Raw genomic sequence first — 18,691 nt, 5'->3', positions numbered from 1 at the left:
TTTCTCAACCTCTGAACTGAAACATGCTTTGTCTGATATCATGGATAAGTATAACTCTTTATTGTCTAAGCATAAAAAGTTGAAAAAGGACTTATCTGTTGTTTCCAAGACTCCTTCTGAACATGAGAAAATTATTTCTGATTTGAAAAATGATAATCATGCTTTGGTAAATTCTAACTCTGTGCTTAAGAACCAGATTGCTAAGTTAGAAGAAATTGTTGCCTGTGATGCCTCTGATTGTAGAAATGAATCTAAGTATGAAAAGTCTTTTCAAAGATTCCTGGCTAAAAGCGTAGACAGAAGCTTAATGGCTTCAATGATCTATGGCGTAAGCAGAAATGGAATATATGGCATTTTCTATTCTAAATCTTCTGAAGTTGCTGCATCATCTCTTAAGAAAGGAACTTTCTCTATGTCAAAATATCATGCTCAAATTCTTTTATATTATCCTGTTGAAAGACCCAAAGTTGTCAGAACTTCTGGGCTAACTAACAAGAAAGGACCCAGAAAGTGGGTACCTAGGGATAAGATTATATATGTTGCAGATATCTTCAATAGGTCCATCGAAACTCCAACCATGGAACCTGGACAGTGGATGCAGGCAACACATGACGGGAGAAAGGCATATGTCCCAAGATCCAAAACTTGAACCTGAAGGTGAAGTTGATCTTGGAGGCATCAGTAGAGTAAGATTTGGTCAAGTCAAAGCTAGCTGAAAAAGCTTGTAGAGATGAGCATGACTGTTTCAGATAGAAACAAAGACTCAGAACTTGATGAACCAGAAGCAACAACATCAGAAGATGCTACTACAACTTCTGACTTGCGTCATCAGAAGAAGAGTAGGTTCCTAGCTTCTCATTCTGAAGTATCTAAAGATGAAATTTTGTCCAGAACGGAGATGTCACCAGAACCACACTTCTGCTCTCATCAGAAGATACACTAATCAGCAGCCAAGTATCCCTTGGTATTCCTTCTGAGGGGGAGTATTTCGTCTTATGCTCTTACTATTTTTTTTCCCACCTTCATTCTTTTTGCTTATGACAAAAAGGGGGAGAACTTATAGTATCTTGACAACTCCTATATTATTTAGCTCAGAATCTAGATATTACTTACGTTGATATTAAGTATTAGATTCAGGGGGAGCTTAGCTCAGAATCAAGCACGAGTCTTGGATTCAGAAGGAGCAAGATAAACTATACACATCAGGATAAGTTTTAACTCTGATACCTTATACTCTGAGTGTATTCAGTTTATTTGTTTAGAGTTGTTCATCAAAATACATGGTTTTGTCATCATCAAAAAGGGGGAGATTGTAAGATCAAGATTTGGTCATGTGGTACAACTCTATGTTTTGATGATAACAAGTATTTATTTGTGGATGAACAACTATGATACTCTAATGTTTGTCTTGAATGTTTTGACAAACAGGTTCTGATTCTGACACCAGAAGATATATTCGTCAGAAGTTCTGAAGATCAGAAGATCTAAAGATCAGAGGATCTGAGGATCAGAGGATCTGAAGATCAGAAGATCTGAAGATCAGAGGATCTGAGGATCAGAGGATCAGAAGATTAGAGGATCAGAAGATCTGAGGATCAGAAGATCTGAAGACCAGAAGCTCTGAAGGACCAGAGGCTCTGTAGGTCCAGAAGCTCTGAAGGTCCAGAAGCAGAAGTTACGAAGGTCAGAGGATCCAAGCATCCCTCTGACTCTGATCACCAAGCTTCACAAGTTCCAACACGAAGCATTCCTCTGATCAGAAGTCAATGGGTAAAGGCAAATGTCTCTATCAAGAAGTACAAGAGCAGTGTACTATTCTGAAAAGCCCTCCTACCAAGGTTCAGCCACAGCAGGTTCTGGAAGTTCCAGAAATGCCCTCCAACGGTCATATTCTCTCAACAGAAATATCCTTTGCACCTTGGACTATAATAGGCTGAAGAAAAGAAGAAAGCTAAGAGAGAAACCCAGAGCTGCAATACAAGAAAAGATTCAAGCCTCTACTTTCTTCATCTATTCTTATTTAGTTTACACTCAGCTTATTTAGAAGCAAACCTTTGTAAACACCAACCTCAAACAGTTGTTTGATTTTCCTTAAGGGACCGGGTAGGTCAGTATCCTTAAGAAGACTAAGAGAGTGAATCTTAGTGGTGATTCCTTTAGGAGATCAAGGTTGATCGGATCCTAGAGAAGACTAAGAGAGTGAATCTTAGTGTGAGCTAAGTCAGTGTATTGTTAGTCACTTGTAGGTTTCAAGTGCAGTTGTAACAATTATCTGATTAGTGGATTGCCTTCATTCTAAGAAGGAAGAAATCACCTTAACGGGTGGACTGGATTAGCTTGAGGGATTTATCAAGTGAACCAGGATAAAATACTTGTGTGCTTTTCTCTTCTCTCTATCCTTATCCGCTGCACCATCTATCTTAGAGAAACCGAAAAGATTTACTTTAAATCTTAAGGGGAAAGTTTTTATATTCAAAACGCTATTCAACCCCCCCTTCTAGTCGTTTTTCACACCTTCATCACTTTATTAGAGATTATGTACAGAAGGGCGTACTTCTTCTGAAGTTTGTTGATACTGACCATCAATGGACAGATATCTTTACAAAGCCCTTAGCAGAGGATAGATTTAATTTCATTCTGAAAAATCTGAATATGGACTTTTGTCCAGCATGAAGATGGATCAGAACCTCTGACTATGATACTTCTTCATCAGAAGATGTCTAGTCCAGAAGTCCAGAAGGTAACTTTATCAGAGTTTATGTACCCATTGGTGCTGACTCTGAAGCCGAGACAGTAAACGTGTGTCAGTATCTATGACACATAGTTCCTTGTGCCCGTGCTGACTGTCTGTTGTAATGAGTGTTGATGTGCTTCTCTCCTGCGTGTGATAGGTGTATTTACTGTTACTAACATGTCTTTAATTTTTAACCGTTGATTTTAAAATTGCTTTTTGAATGAACAACGGTTATTTGTCAAAACCCACTATACACACACGATCTCCTACACTTACGGTTTTACTCTCTCTCTCTTCAGTTTTTCAAAACTTCTTACCCACGATCTCTCTCTCGCTCTCTATTCTTTTCCTTCAACTTCACCTTCGACCCAAAACCTTCAACCGACTCCAAAAATGGTGAGAAAAACCAGAACTGAAGCTACGGATGCAACCAGGTTCCCTCACATGGTAGAAGGTCAAGCTACAGGCCAAATGGGTCCTGAGAATCCAAATCAAGGTCAAGCGTCAGAGAAGATGATCCTAATCGCAGAACGGGGCTGTGCCGTTCACTGCGTTTATGCTCCTGAAGAACTCCAAGTACTTGCAAAATGGAGATTCGACCTAGACAACATTGCTGCAAATGGGTATGACTTGCGTCCTGAAGTTCAAGCTCAGGGATGGGAAGAGTACTTCAACAGGCTCAGAGGACCCATTTATAACAAATTGGTCAAAGAATTTTGGAAGCATGCCGACTGCGATGACACTCAAGTGGTCTCCTACATTGCTGGAAGGAGAATAATCATCACTGAGAAGTCGATTGTGAATCTGCTGGGTGCAGACACTGCAAATGGGTATCGATTTCAACTAACTGAATCGAAGCTGAAACCCAGAACCAAGGATGAAACCAACAAGGCTCTGTACACCACATACAAACCGGGCAAGAGCGACTACAAGGTGGTGGATCTTCATCCCAAACTCAGAATCTGGGACAAGATCGTTCTTCACTGCATCAATCAAAGGCCGAAGGGTTGCTCTCCTGACTACATCAACTTCTGCCAGAAGGCGATGTTATTCTTCATTCAAGATAAGAAGAAGATCTGCCTACCCTTCTTCTTGTTCTCTTACCTAAAGGAATGTATCAAGAAGTCAAGAACTACTGCCTCCATCAAGTCTGCCATCAAGTATATTCCCTTTGGGAGACTGCTATCAGATCTCTTCATTGAGAGCAAATTCGTAGAAGATCTGATCAATGCTGGCTGCACAGAAGATTTGTCCACAATAGTCAGTGATGTCTTCACTGCCAATTCCTTGAAGAAGATGGGCTTGTTCAAGAAGAAAATCGCCCCTGCTCATGAAGATACGTCTGCTGAAATCAGACAAAGAAGGGTGCCTCTGAATGATTTCCCTCTGTGGACCCAAGCAGACAACCCAGAGGCTATTCTATGCTACATTGATGATCTGAAGCAACAAGGGTATGAGATTGATGTAGATGAATTCTTCAGAAGATTGCCCCCAGCTCAAGAGTTTGACTCTCCTCCCAAGAGGAAAGTTCAGAGGAAGATGGTCTTAGAAGAATCCTCTGAGGAATCTGATGTCCCTCTGAAGAGGAAGAAGAAGGCTGACCAGCCTAAGAGGAAACATGCTGAAACCACCAAGCCAGATGATGGTGATGATGATGATAATGAAGATGATCCTTCTCCTCCCAAGAAGAAGAAGAAACAAGTCAGAATCGTGGTGAAGCCTACACGTGTGGAACCTGCTGCTGCAGTCATCAGGATGGAGACTTCTGCCAGAGTGACTCGCTCTGCCGTGCGTACAAGTAAGTCTGCTATCATTGAATCTGATGATGATTTAAATTCTATTGATGCACTTCCCATTTCTACCCTCCTCAAACGCACATCCAACCCAACTCACTACCATTCCAGAGTCTCAACCTGCTGTCCAAACCACATCTCCACCAAATTCCCCAAGGTCTTCCTTTTTCCAACCTTCCCAACAAGAAGCCCCTCTGTGGAATATGCTTCAAACCCCATGTCCAGATGAACCAACCTCACCCATAACAATCCAGCAAGAACCCATTATTCTTGAACCCTCTGGACCTGAACTCATAATTCCTGTCCAACCAGAACCTGAACCCAGAACGTCTGATCACTATGTCCCCAGAGCATCAGAACGTCCAGTTGCCAGAACCACTGATACAGATTCTTCAACTGCCTATACTCCTGTATCATTCCCCATTAACGTTGCTGACTCCTCACCTTCCAACAACTCAGAGTCACATCGTAAATTCATGGAGGTCAGAAAAGAAAAAGTGTCTACCATCCCAGAGTATTACCTTACGGTCACAAGCCCTAGGAGATATCCTGGACCTAGACCTGAACGTCTAGTTGACCCAGATGAACCTATCCTGGCTGACCCTTTACATGAGGCAGACTCTTTGGCTCAACAAGCTCAACCTGACCCTGTCCATCAAGAGCCAGTTCAACCAGAACCAGAACACTCTGTGTCTAACCACTCTTCGATTAGATCACCACATCCTCTGGTTGAAACCTTTGAACCTCACCTTGGAGCCTCTGAACCACATGTCCAAACCTTTAACATTGGCTCTCCTCAAGGTGTTTCTGAGGCAAACAGTAGCAATCACCCAACCTCTCCTGAAACCAACCTCTCCATAGTTCCCTACACTTACCTCAGACCCACCTCTCTCTCTGAGTGCATTAATGTCTTTAATCATGAAGCTTCACTGATGCTACGCAATGTGCAAGGTCACACTGACCTGAGTGAGAATGCTGAATCTGTTGCTGAAGAGTGGAATAGTCTGAGTACTTGGCTAGTAGCTCAGGTTCCTATTATGATGAGGCATCTGACTGTAGAAAGGGATCAGAGGATCGAGGCTGCTAAGCAGAGGTTTACAAGAAGAGTGGCTCTGCATGAACAACATCAAAGAACTAAACTACTTGAAGCTATTGAAGAGGCCAGAAGAAAGCAAGAGCAAGCAGAGGAAGCTGCACGTCAAGCAGCAGCTCAAGCTGAACAAGCACGATTAGAAGCAGAGAGACTTGAAGCTGAAGCTGAAGCCCTTAGATGCCAAGCACTTGCACCAGTGGTCTTTACTCCTACTGCTTCTGCTTCCATTCCAGCTCATCAATCTGCTCAGAATGTTCCTTCTAGCTCCACACAGTCAAGCTCTTCCAGACTCGATCTCATGGAACAACGTCTTGATACTCATGAGTCTCTGCTGATGGACATGAAGCAAATTCTTAAGGAACTTCTGCGTCGCTCTGACAAACCCTAGTCTTAGGATCTCTTCGTTTTCTCTCTTAACTTTGTTTTATTTTAACTTCTTTTTATTTTCTTTAAGTTACTTTAGTTGTTATGCTTTGTTAGTTGTTGTTTATCTTTGCACATACATATATATATATATATATTTGTCACATTGTGTTTGCAAAACTTTCTTTTCTTTATTCATAATCATTATGTGTTTACATCATACATTTTTTTTCCCTAAAATCTAGAATGGAGGATCCCTCCTCATTCTTCTGCATTCTTGGCGCTGCTCTGACCTCTCTTTCTCCAGACGATCCAGTGAATACTGGATGTTGTTGAGATTGACGTTTAGTTCATCCCTCTCCAGAATCTCTTCTGTTGTCTTGAGCTTCTTTTCTATAGTTTCCTTCTCTTCCAGCAGCCTCAGCTCAAGCTGGCTGAGTTCTTGAACTTCCTCCACGAAGGCAAGGAATTCCTTCAAGTCGTTCTTCAGCTCTGGACGAAGGTCCTCCTCAAGCAGTGTCCTCGTCAGCTCGTGTATGGTCTTTGTACCATCTGGATGCCTTATGTTAAGGAACAAGTCCTCCTCGAAGGCCTTCCTTCTGAGCTCTTCCAGTGCTCCCATGAATGATGCCATTTTTCTTTCTATGGAATTGATCGAGTTGTGAAGCTTACCCTCCTCTAACTCGCTTTATATAAGCTTCATTCTCTCCTTGGAAGTTATTGCTCCTACAGTTTCTCGAGGTTAAGTCCTTGGTAACTGAAGTTCTCTTTACTCCCGTGGCCGGTGGTAAACGTTCTTCTCCTGCATTAACTCCCTTCTTTACTTCGCGTAACTCTCATTCTTACCGCGTTTATTTCTCCATCTTTTCATTCAGACCTTCTCTGAGGGGGAGTACCTTGTACTTCAAGCTGAGTTTTTCACACCCCATACTTTTTGCTTATGACAAAAAGGGGGAGTGCACCCAGTTTTTGATGTGTAAGCTGTGTTAGTGTGATTTATTTTTATTTTGGAGAATTTAAGAGTTCCACTTTTATGACCATAGATGTGTCACTGGGCAAATACAAGGAATACATTTCACTTCTTCTGAAGTGATTCTATTTGACTCTGATACCACTTAACGTTGACTCTGAATACTTATGCGCTCTGATTATTCTATTTCATCTATGTCATGCGCCTTCACTCTGAACTCTTACATTATCAAGCTCAGAATCTAGACATTTCTAACGTTTTCATTAAGTCTTAGATTCAGGGGGAGCTATGCTCAGAATCAAGCTGTGACTTGGATTCAGAATGAGCAAGATAAACTATTCACATCAGGATAAGTCTTTTTCTATATCTCTAAACTCTGAGTGAATTCAGTTTATTGTTTAAGAATTGTTCATCAAAATACTTAGTTTTGTCATCATAAAAAAGGGGGAGATTGTAAGATCAAGTTTTGATCGAGTAGTACAACTCTATGTTTTGATGATTACAAGTTAACATTTGAGTATGAACAATTATGGTACTCTAACGTGTTTTTCTGAGTGTGCTATTTACAGGCTCTGACCTCAACTCAATCTCACACAAATCAGAAGCACTGTGCATAAAGAGTGACCCAAGCAACGCTTTCGCAACATCTATGTTCATTCTGAACAGTAGAAATGCTTCAGAAGATTTGAAGTTATACAAGCTCTGATATGGACTCAGTCACTTGAAGTTCTGAAGATCCAGAAGTTCTGACAACCAAGAAACTCTAAAGGTTCAGATGTTCTGATGGTGTAGAAGACTCTGAAGATCCAGAAGCTGAATAGTGGAAACTCTGATGTCCAGAAGCAAGAAACTCTGAAGACCATGTACTTCCCTCTGAGTTCAGAATCAGAAGATACAACGGTCAGAGGATCTGTGCTTTCCCTCTGACTCTGATCAACCGGCTTCACAAGTTCCAACATGAAGCATTCCCCTGATCAGAAGTCTCCTTGGTTTAAAGGACAAGTCACTATCCAAGTACAAAAGCAAATGTACTATCCTGACGACCTACCTAACATTCTCAGCCACAACAGAAGCTGGAATTTCCAGAACTGCCCTCCAACGGTAGCATTTCCATGCAGCTTTCAAACCCTAATCCTTGGAGTATAAATAGAGGCTGAAGATTGAAAGATGCGGTTGGACGAATTACACACGCGCAAGCTAAATTCAAAAATCCTTCTTAGCATTCTTTCATCTGAATTCATTGTGTTTACTATTAGCTTTTCAGAAGCAAATCTCTTGTAAACATTCTTTCTTAAACAGTTTGTTTAGTTACCTTTAGGAGATCAAGGTTGATCGGATCCTAGAGAAGACTAAGAGAGTGAATCTTAGTGTGAGCTAAGTCAGTGTAATTGTTAGTCACTTGTAGGTTTCAAGCGCAGTTGTAACACTTTACCTGATTAGTGGATTGCCTTCATTCTAAGAAGGAAGAAATCACCTTAACGGGTGGACTGGATTAGCTTGAGGGATTTATCAAGTGAACCAGGATAAAATCCTTGTGTGCTTTTCTATCTCTTATCTTTAGCACTTAGTTCTCGAAAAGATTTATTAAAATCTTTAAGGTGGAAGTTAAATCTTGAAAACGTTATTCAAACCCCCCTTCTACCGTTTTTCATACCTTAACCTTCGAATATTGATCCGTAACCGCTCCCTTCTTCGCCTCAAACTGTTGTTTTTGCCCCGTAACCGCTGCATTTGGGCGGTTATTTTTTATCCGGTCGCTTTGCTCCTCCCTGATGTACCCTTGCACTCTTTCACGTAAATGTGCCATTGTTTCCACAGGTTTCCTACTTAAATTGTTGTTTAAGCCTCCAGGCTTCAAACCCAATTCAAAAGCTGCAATGCAGATTTCCGGCATCTTATCCTCCAAATGAACAGATAATTGGTTGAATCGCCCCATGTAAGACTGCAAAGTCTCATTTGGTCCCTGACGAACATTGAATAATGTCGCTGGAGTCACCTTTTGAGCACGACTAGTTGAAAATTGAGACAAGAACTTTGTTGATAACTCCGTGAAGTTGACGATTGACCTTGAAGGCAAAATTGTAAACCAAATCATTGCTGACTTCTTGAAAGTTGATGGAAGCATTTTGCACTTCAACGCGTCTGACGTGTCTACAATAACCATTTTTGTGTTAAAATACACTAAATGATCCTTTGGATCCATGTCGCCATAGTAAGAATCAAGCTTTAGTGTATTCAAATTATCAGGGACGGTGGTGTTTGCTATTTCCTCTGTGAAAGGTTGGAAATCCACCACCGTCTCAGCCATTCGTCGATCGCCCTCTCGTAAGCCCTGAGTCTGATTGAGATCAGTAAGTTGATTTTGTAAATGTTGATTATGTTGACGGAGATCATTGAGATCATCCATGATCTGCTGAAGAACATCGGGAGGAACATTATCTTGTTGGACATGATTCCTCTCTCCGTTCGCACCGGATCGAGTCACCATTGCAGTGAAAAATGAAGCCTAGGAAAGTATCCTTCGGCCCCACGGTGGGCGCCAATGTTCCGGTATTGAACTGCCGATAGGGCTAATCAAACTAGAGAGCGAACAAGAGGTAAACAAACGAGTAAAAATGCGTGAAATGATAGGTCCCCCTACCGCTTGGGTGGTGCCTGTTATTTATAGCTTGGCTTTTGGTCCGGTTGGACCATGGGTTACCCGACCCATTTGGTACATAAGTTTGGTCAGCCCAATTGTAAAATACATTGATTCGTCCATATCAGACCAAGACTCAAACCCACTCAAAGCCTCTCCTCTACGTCGCAATCAACCACCATGTGTTCGCCGCTTCAACCCAGTGCACTCGCCGTCACAAGAACAATCACAATTCTCCATCTTGAAAGAGCTCTGGATCTGCTTCTTCGCACTTCCCATCTTTAGTCTGGTAATAGCTCTTTTCATCTTTGGATATGTGTCTTCTCACGTTCTTTAGCTAACCACAAGCCATGACATGCCAAGGCGTTGCCTTTATCTCATCTCCGAGCAGTGAGCACCAATGTGAAGTCTGTGTTCATCTTCTTGTATTTATGTTTTATTTTTATGTATCTTTTCTCTTTTTGTCATCTTATCTTTTATTTTGGTGAGATTTTTCTGGATTTATTGAATCTGGCATGTATTACAATGAACTACACTTCTCTATTTTTTTGGATCCATCAAAGAAAAGCAATTTTTTTCCTCCTCATCCCTTTTTTTATCTCGTTCGTAACTGTTCTTGAATTGAACACTCACGGAAAAGGTAACCCCCAAAGTCCTAAGGAATTGAACACATGGATAAATAAGTAAAAGTTTGTTATTGGTTCAAATGAGCAGAAAGCCCCTTACAATGACCCCTTAACCCCTATTTATAGAGGCTTGGTGGGCTTTAAACGCTGCCCTAATGGGATTGTTGGGCCTCCTTATCCTAAGCCCAACTACCTAACAAATAACTCTCGCTTCAAGCGAGCAACCTAAGAAAAAATAAAGTCTCGCTCTACCAGGCTGTCCTCTGGCGAGCGTCATGTGCTTGAACCCACTATCCCTACGTGAGCGACTCTTGGATATGGGAGGCTCGCACAGTCCAGTAACCAACCAGATTGACCCACACCCACAATATCCGAGATATGACCTGAAATTCTAGATCCCTTAGAACAAATGTCCTGCACGATGCTGGGACAATCGATTAGAACATCATACAACTGAAAGACCTGAACACAAAACAACAAACAACTAAAAGGGAACAAGAAACAGGAAGTTGTTAACCCAGTTCGGTGAAACTACACCTACGTCTGGTTAGCTTTCGCCCAATGAAAAGGAATTCCACTATCTCAAGAACTAGGTATTACAGACCCACATGAACACATCAAGTTCATTGTTCTTAACCTAATCTACCCAGTGGTATTCTACTTAGAACCACAGCCTAAGTATGAGAGCCCCTCTCACTTTTCCTCAATCACTGCCACAGTGATTGGTGAACAACAATAACACAGAGTTTGTTTGACACTCAAACACAACACAGAACTCAGTCTCACTTTATAGAATCAGTGAGCAAGACGAGTTCACAACTAACAAAGACAAAGAACAACTTACACTCTTAAGAACACTTGATCTTCAAGGTAATTCTCTCGATCAACTTCAAGCTTCAGGTCTTTGTCAATATATACTTCAGCAGAGGCGGCTAGGGTTTATTTGGGCTGAAGAACACTTTGATCCAACTCATATCAGCAGAGAATCTTTCAAGATCTGATATGAGTGATCAACAAGTAAAAATAGAAACAAATCTTTTTAATCACATATTTGCTTCAACAATAACAACCCGCAACTGGCTCCCAACACACAGTTACTTGACCTTCAAGTAAGCACAGATCATACCATAAAGCATAACCACAAGGGACCCACTTGCATGCCAGCAGGGGCGGATGTCCTGGCCTTCATCAAGGCAGATGTCACAACATCGGCTAGGACATCAGGTTGTTTTTAACAAAATTGATGACAACAAAGGAACAACATGACCGAACCGACGCTTTACACAGACAGTGGTGAGCCTAGGTTTTTAGTTATTTCCACCCGAAGAAACCAACGATGGCGGCCCGAAACCGATTGTATTTGGCTGATGGACAACCCTAGCTATACAAATATAATATGGCATTGACTTTCATTTTACTTTTTCTGTATATATGTATTCTAAGATGCTGCTCTGGTACGAATGTGTTCCTTCCTAAGGTATGACAATGGAAATAAAGTACCCTTGAAAAACCCTAGCAGAGCTAGAAGAGGAAAACAATACGTAAATAAGGAAATAATCTCATAAATGGTTGAAAAGGTCCCTAGTACAAGGTGAGGACATCCTTTATAGTAGGAATTATCCTTATCTAGAATGTTCATGGATTTGAGCCTTACATACAGGGCCCAAATCCCTATGTTGAATAAGACAAATGCATGTATACAATATGATAAGACAAAACAACTCGGGCCCACATCCTTAAGCTGGGGTTTACGTCCTAATAACCTCGTTGCTGGTCTTACCGGGCAGGTCAGTAGACTTATGATGACCCGCCCGGCCCATAAGCCCACAAGACATGAAGCTCCATCTCTTCTGGAACTGAAATGTCTTAGTCAAGATAGAAATGTTCTTGCCGCCCTTCCCGCGGTAAGCCCGCCTTATCTGACCTAGCCCACAAGACAAGAGACTACTTCTTTTTGGAGTCTGCTTGTCTTATAAAATTCACGCCAGGTCGCCCAACTTGTTTGACTCGTGCCGTTTCTTCTATCGTTGCACCGTTACCAAAAAATTGCCATCATTAGCCTTCAACTGCCGCAGTCTTTTCACGCGGAATTCGAGGGATTGCCTCGATTTGTGAAAACGTTTAAAAATGGTCACGTCTTTTCCACTTTCCTTCTCTCTCCTTACTTGACTTCCCTATATAAAACCCCAAATCTTCATTTTTCACTCTTTTACTTTTCCTTACTTTCAACCCTTGTATTTGTTGAAGTTCTCTGAACTCGACTGCCGCTTGCTACTCCGGTGACCTTTCAGTGTTCCGACCACCATTGCTCGCTGCATTCCCATTACCTCACCTATCTTCGGTCAGTTTCTCTCTTTTCTCTTTACTTTTCTTGTTGTTTTTCCATTCATCTCCCTTTTCTGAAGCTTCTCCAAAATGTCTGCCAAAAACCCCTCTTGTTCTTCTCTTTCTCTTGATCCTGTTTCTGATGATGACAAAATTTTTAATAACCAAAAGGTTATTACGGTTGAATCTGATTCTGAGTCCCACACCTCGCCCTCTTCCTCGGAACCCGCCCAAGAAAGAACGGCCTCTATAACCTCTAACCTTTCCACCGATAACCCCTCAACTTCTGAAAGTTGGCGCACTAGTGATAAGTGTATTGATGACAAGTGTCTCCTCCGTTCCGTTTGGAACAGTGTTCAAGCACTGAATAACAATCGCCTTAACGCCCGAGGTTTTACCAGGGTGAACCCCGAAACCGGCCATAATGACGACCTATCCTTGAACGTCGCCCTTTGCGATGACAGTGAAGTCGTAACCCTTAAACCTAATGGAGCCAACAGAGAGCCCGCCTGGTTCTATCTTTATGGGTATATTTTTACGGAGCTTTTCATGAAGCTTCCTTTTTCCAGTTTTATTTGTGATGTGCTTACTTTCCTAAATGTCGCCCCCTGCCAGCTTCTACCGAACGCCTGGGGCTTCATTCGTTGTTTTGAATTGTTGTGTGAGCAGCTAAACGTTGTCCCCACTTACCCTTTATTTTTCTTTTTCTATAAAACTAGCATCGCCAAACTTTCTTGCGTGTCTTTTGTTCCTTTATCGGCCCGTCCTAACATGTCCATTTTCAAACCCTTGAAGAGTAACTTCAAACATTGGCAAAAAAAGTTTTTTAAGATCGTTCATTCGCCCGACATTCCGAACCTCATCCTTGACCAAAAAGACCGCCCCTTGTTTCCTCTACACTGGACCGTGAACCCTCGGCGGGACATCACTGTCGTGCTTGAGGCGCTGAACAAAGAGGAGAAACAGGTCGCCTTTTACATCCTTACCCTCCCTCAAATTTCCTGTTCTGACCTTCTTCAGGCCGCCAAAGATGAGAAACTTCCGCAATTTTTTTGGAAGTCTGGATTCATTATGCATGCCTTGTAATGAGCTTTCCTTGGTCGCCCGTTGCTAATTTTTTTTTTTTTTTTACTGTTTTCAGCTGAAATGGGCAAGGCCAAAGGCGGCGTTAGTGCTGACAGCATGCAAGCCTTAATCGCCAGTCAGGTCGATGCTGCTAAGGGGCAAAGGAAGAATGAAAAGAAAGACTTGAAGAGTGACAGGAAAAATAAGTCACCCTTGATTGATGAACGCAACCCCAAGCGCCAAAAACCTGGCGGTTCCTCCAAGAGTGACCCCAAGCAGCCAACATTGAATGATGCCTTATCCAAGGCTTCAAAAGACAGGAGGTCTTCCAGCAACATTCCCCCGCCCCCACTTCAAACTCCTGGCGCTTTTGCCAACCTGATCGCTGCCGCCAGCCCTACCCCTCAATAATCTCGGGACGCAGTACCTGGTAGCGATACTGGCGCTCTTCACAGCGTCTTTGATCCCAAATTCAATGGCCTTAACTTTATAGAGAGGAATTTTAACACTCAAATTCCGCATGACGTGGCCTCCAAGGGTGTTCGAACCGCTGTGACTCTCGCAGTAAACCAAGCGCTCGCCGCTGCCAGCTGTGCCGCCGGTTTTCTTCCTCATTTGAAGAATATCGAATCTGATAAGGCCCGCGCCCAGCAAAAATTTGAAGATGCTAAGGTGGCATATGCTCAATTGAAAACTGAGTCGGACACCGCCGCCAAGCGCGCTGATTCTGCCAAAAAGCAAACTGAAGATGCTTTGGTCGGCGTCCGCCGTCAGCTTCAGGGGGCGACTGAGGATCTTGCCAAGGAGAGGGCTGCCAAGGGGATCCTTGAAACCAAACTTAACACTGCTGAAGAAGAAATTAATAGGCTGAAGGCTGAGTTGCATAAAACTAACGAGACACTTTTAGTGAAGAGTTCTCGCCAATATGTTTTAGGTCATCTCAGCGCCAAAGAGCAACTTCGGATTCTTTATCCGAAACTTGATTTTTCTATGTTTGGTTTCATGAAGAAGATCGTGGATGGCAAAGTTGTAGGCGATCCCGATCCTAAAGTGCGCAGCCTTCCTTTTATGCAAGAGTCCGACGATGAGGAAGAGGGCGAGGATGCGGAGAAGATTGCTGCAAGTGAAACAACTCAGGGCGAGGGCGAGGATGCTAAGAAGATTGCTGCAAGTGAAACCAACGCAAATAACCAAGCATACGATATTAAGGATATTTTCCATATTTGTAACTTAACTTTTTGTTGCTTCTATTTGGATTTCGGGCTCCGCCCTTTGTTTTGTAATGACGTATGACATTTGGGTGCTTGTTCCCTTTTTATTTTCAATCATGTTTTACTCAATCATTTTAATTTCGTTATAGCGTGTTTTGCTGAGACTTTACTCGCCTTTTGGCGAGGTTTTTCAGCTTGGTATGATAACCAAGGCTTAGGCGCATTTTACTGGCCTTAGTCGTTTTACGGACGAGGCTTGGTTTCTAGTGGCCACTAGAATTTCCAAGGCTATGTTTGCTCAGTGATGACACTTTCTTATTGCGAAAGTTTTTTGTCATGTTGGGTCATCGCCATAGGAAATTTGTTTAGCAAAGTTTATGAGTTAGATCTCGTCAGTTGTGACAAACATCAAACTGTAAAAAATTTTTCATTGCTGTTAATAAAACTTAGGGTTTATAGACCCGTACATGAGAGTTTCCCCCATTCTTTTCATTGGTCGCCTCATTAAAAACCTTTTTCAAGGAAAAAAGAGTGCGACTTTCTTCTTCTTAACTATAGTATTGCCTTAAACTAGAGGCGTTCCACGTGCGGCGCACTGCCCCGCCATCCAACTGTTCCAGCTTGTACGCCCCCGCGCCCACTTCAGCTTTAACCCTAAAAGGGCCTTCCCAATTGGGTGTCAACTTGTTCTTTCCTGAAGTCAGCGTCCGTTCACGCAACACCAAGTCTCTCGCCTTCATTTTTCGAGGGATGACCTTTGTTGCGTACTTTCGGGCGACCCTTATCTTTCCAGCTTCATTACGCAAGTGTGCCTCCCTTTGCAATTCTGGGAGCATGATCAAGTTTGTGATGGCGTCTGAACCATAGGTTAGCCTATACGGCGTTTCTCCAGTGCTGGTTTGGACCGTGGTATTGTACGCCCACAAAACACCGGGCAACTCCTCTGCCCACCATCCTTTCGCCTCATCAAGCTTCTTCTTCAATCAGTTTAATATGACCTTGTTTGCCGCCTCAGCCTGGCCGTTCGTCTGAGGGTGTTCAACCGAAGTGAACCGCATGTCAATCCCAAGGTCAGCACAGAAGTCCCTTGTTAGTGCGCTGGTAAATTGAGTGCCATTATCCATAACTAATGCCATTGGGACTCCAAAACGGCACACAACACGCCTCCACAAGAAGTTTCGCACCTTGGCAGCCGTGATTGTGGCGAGTGCCTCGGCTTCTATCCACTTGGTGAAATAATCCACTGCTACCACGATGAACTTCATTTGAGCCTTTGCCCTTGGAAAGGGTCCCAAAATATCCGTTCCCCACATGGCGAAGGGCCACGGGGCGGTCATCGTTGTGAGTTGCTCTGGTGGTGCCCTGTGTATATCAGCAAAGACTTGACACTTTGAACACTTTTTCACGTACTCCATGCAATCTTTCTTGATGGTTGGCCGATAGAAGCCCACCCTAAGAACTTTTACGGCCAAAGACCGCCCCCCAATGTGGCTTGAGCATACTCCCTCATGAACCTCAGCCATTATTTCTTGAGATTTGGCGGTATCCACGCATTTAAGCATTGGAGACATAATTCCCCGCCTATACAACTGTCCACCAACAAAATTATAAAAGCTAGCCTCGCGCCTTCTTTCCTTGGTGTTTTTGCTTTCATCTTGCGGTTGTTGACTTAAGAATTCAATGATTGGATCCATCCAAGATGGTTCTCCATTTCCTATAGCCTTCGCCACTTTGAACTCTACCATGTCTGTACTTGGATGGGGCAAAACTTCTTGTATTACAGTTTGGTAGTTTCCGAGTCGCCCAGTGCTGGCTAGCTTAGCCAATGCATCCGCACGCTCGTTTTCACTTCTTGGTATGTGCTCGATCCTTACATGTCCAATCGCCTGCATAAGCCTTTGAACAATTTCTAGGTATTTGGACAATTGTGGGTCCTTCACTTGGTATTCACCACGCACTTGCTTTACTACCAATTGAGAGTCGCCCTTTATATACAGTTTTTGCACTCCCAATTCAATGGCGAGTCTCAAACCGGCTATTAATGCTTCATATTCGTACCGATTGTTGCTCGCCCTGAATCCAAACTTAAGTGATTGTTCAATCAGCATTTTGTCCGGACTTTCGATCGACACGCCTGCACCACTTCCTGATTCATTGGACGAGCCATCCACCGAAAGTACCCATTCTGCATTTTCTTTATCACCTTCTGTGGGTGTTAACTCTGCTACAAAGTCAATCAGACTCTGAATCGTGACTTGTCCTCTTGGTTCATAGCTAATGTCATATTCCGACAGTTCGACCGACCAACTCACCAATCGCCCTGATAAATCAGGCTTTTGCAAAACTTGCCTCAAGGGAATGTCTGTCTTGACCTTTATTTGGAAACTCTGAAAGTATGGCCGAAGTCGCCTGGCCGTCTTTAGTATTGCTAGAGCCGCCTTTTCTATTTTCTGGTACCGCGCTTCTGCCCCTTGCAGCGTGTGACTAACAAAGTATATGATTTTATGCTGCTTCTTTTCTTCTTTAAGCAAAACCGTGCTTACCGCCGCCTCAGTGACCGCCAAGTAAAGAATTAAAGGAATCCCGGGCGTTGGCTTAGCTAGCATAGGTGGTGAAGCCAGTAACTCCTTAAGCTGCTGGAAGGCATCCTCGCACGCCCCTGTCCACTGAAAACTTGCATTCTTTTTTAAACATGCTGTAACACCCCGATTTCGGTGGCGTCACTTTAGTAACCAAAAATAAACTTAATGCGGAAAAACGTGAATATTTTTTTTTTTGATAATAATAAAGACAAGACTGAATTAAAAAGAACCCAAATGCGAAATCAACAGAACTAATATACTATATATATACAACAGCCCCCGCTGTAAGTAGCAACCTCGTCACGAGTAAACCTCCAGTGACGGTAATAGAAGAGTAGCGCCCGTAGGCAATATATACAAACCAAATATAAAGGTAACTGTCCGCAACACTATCCCTCAAAACTAAGAATAAGCTGACCCAATGACCTGAAAATAAGACCTCCTAAGTCCAACCAACTCTCTGTGATTCCCATAAGGAAACCACACAAAAAGCTATAGGCGGAACTACCCTGTCCCCCAAAGAAGCAAATGAAGCAATGACTGTCAGAGCTAAGACTCTACTCCTACACTAATCCTAACTCGAGAAGCTCACACTAACACTCAAAACTATGTGTCAGCATGATCGTCGTCTGAATCAGAATCCAAAACAACTAAGTCTACAAACACTACCCTGCCCCCTCTCGCAACAGCGATGCACTCCGGTGATGGACTAACGGGCTTTGGGCCCGATCCATGATCATCAATGATCGCAGGGGTGGGTGCACTAGACTCTGCCGAAGGCACTCCCACTGGCTCCTCCTCTGAGGGATCCTCGTCCTCTGAAGATGACGGTGGCGGTGGTGGTCCTCCTGCTCCTGGTCCGCAATGCACACCCGGTGGCAAGTTGAAGCTGACAGAGCACCTCCTCAGCACTCCCTCTACCAAGAGTCCTCCCCTATCTACCCAATCCTCCATGATCCTCCCGGAATAGGTCGCGCGGTGGCTAGCGGGGTCTACCACCCACGAACCGGGGTCATCCTGGTCAATCATCTCATATCTGATCCCCCCCGAAGGGTGGACCATTGTGAACCAGTCCGCAATGGACATCTGACAAAAGGCGTTGTCCGCCAAAACACACACAGAAGACGCGAGGGTCAACTCTAAAGAACTATGTAGATAATAAACCCAATAGGTACAAATAATAGATAGCCGCTTAGGCTTATAGCTAGAGATATGATTCCTAGGGTTGCATGTTCCACAATAACATAAAACGCAATAATAGCAGATAGCATGTTCCAAATAGGATTAACAA

At 43.1% G+C, this 18,691-nt stretch overlaps 1 protein-coding gene across 1 annotated transcript; it reads right to left on the bottom strand.

Moving 5' to 3' along the window:
* Positions 1 to 15,801: 15,801 nt before the first annotated feature.
* LOC130712444 (uncharacterized) lies at positions 15,802 to 17,424 on the bottom strand. Its single transcript, XM_057562278.1, has one exon. The coding sequence runs from the start codon at positions 17,422 to 17,424 to the stop codon at positions 15,802 to 15,804; it is 1,623 nt and encodes a 540-aa protein (XP_057418261.1).
* Between the last annotated feature and the right edge of the window lie 1,267 nt (positions 17,425 to 18,691).

Source organism: Lotus japonicus, chromosome 4 (assembly GCF_012489685.1).
Source record: "Lotus japonicus ecotype B-129 chromosome 4, LjGifu_v1.2".
Taxonomy (NCBI): domain Eukaryota; kingdom Viridiplantae; phylum Streptophyta; class Magnoliopsida; order Fabales; family Fabaceae; genus Lotus; species Lotus japonicus.
The sequence above is the reverse complement of the archived record's forward strand: the minus strand, read 5'-3'. Positions and strand labels throughout refer to the sequence as shown.

Coding starts and splice junctions, on each gene's coding strand:
- LOC130712444 (XM_057562278.1), bottom strand. CDS start 17,424: ATGCTAGCTAAGCCAACGCCCGGGATTCCTTTAATTCTTTACTTGGCG.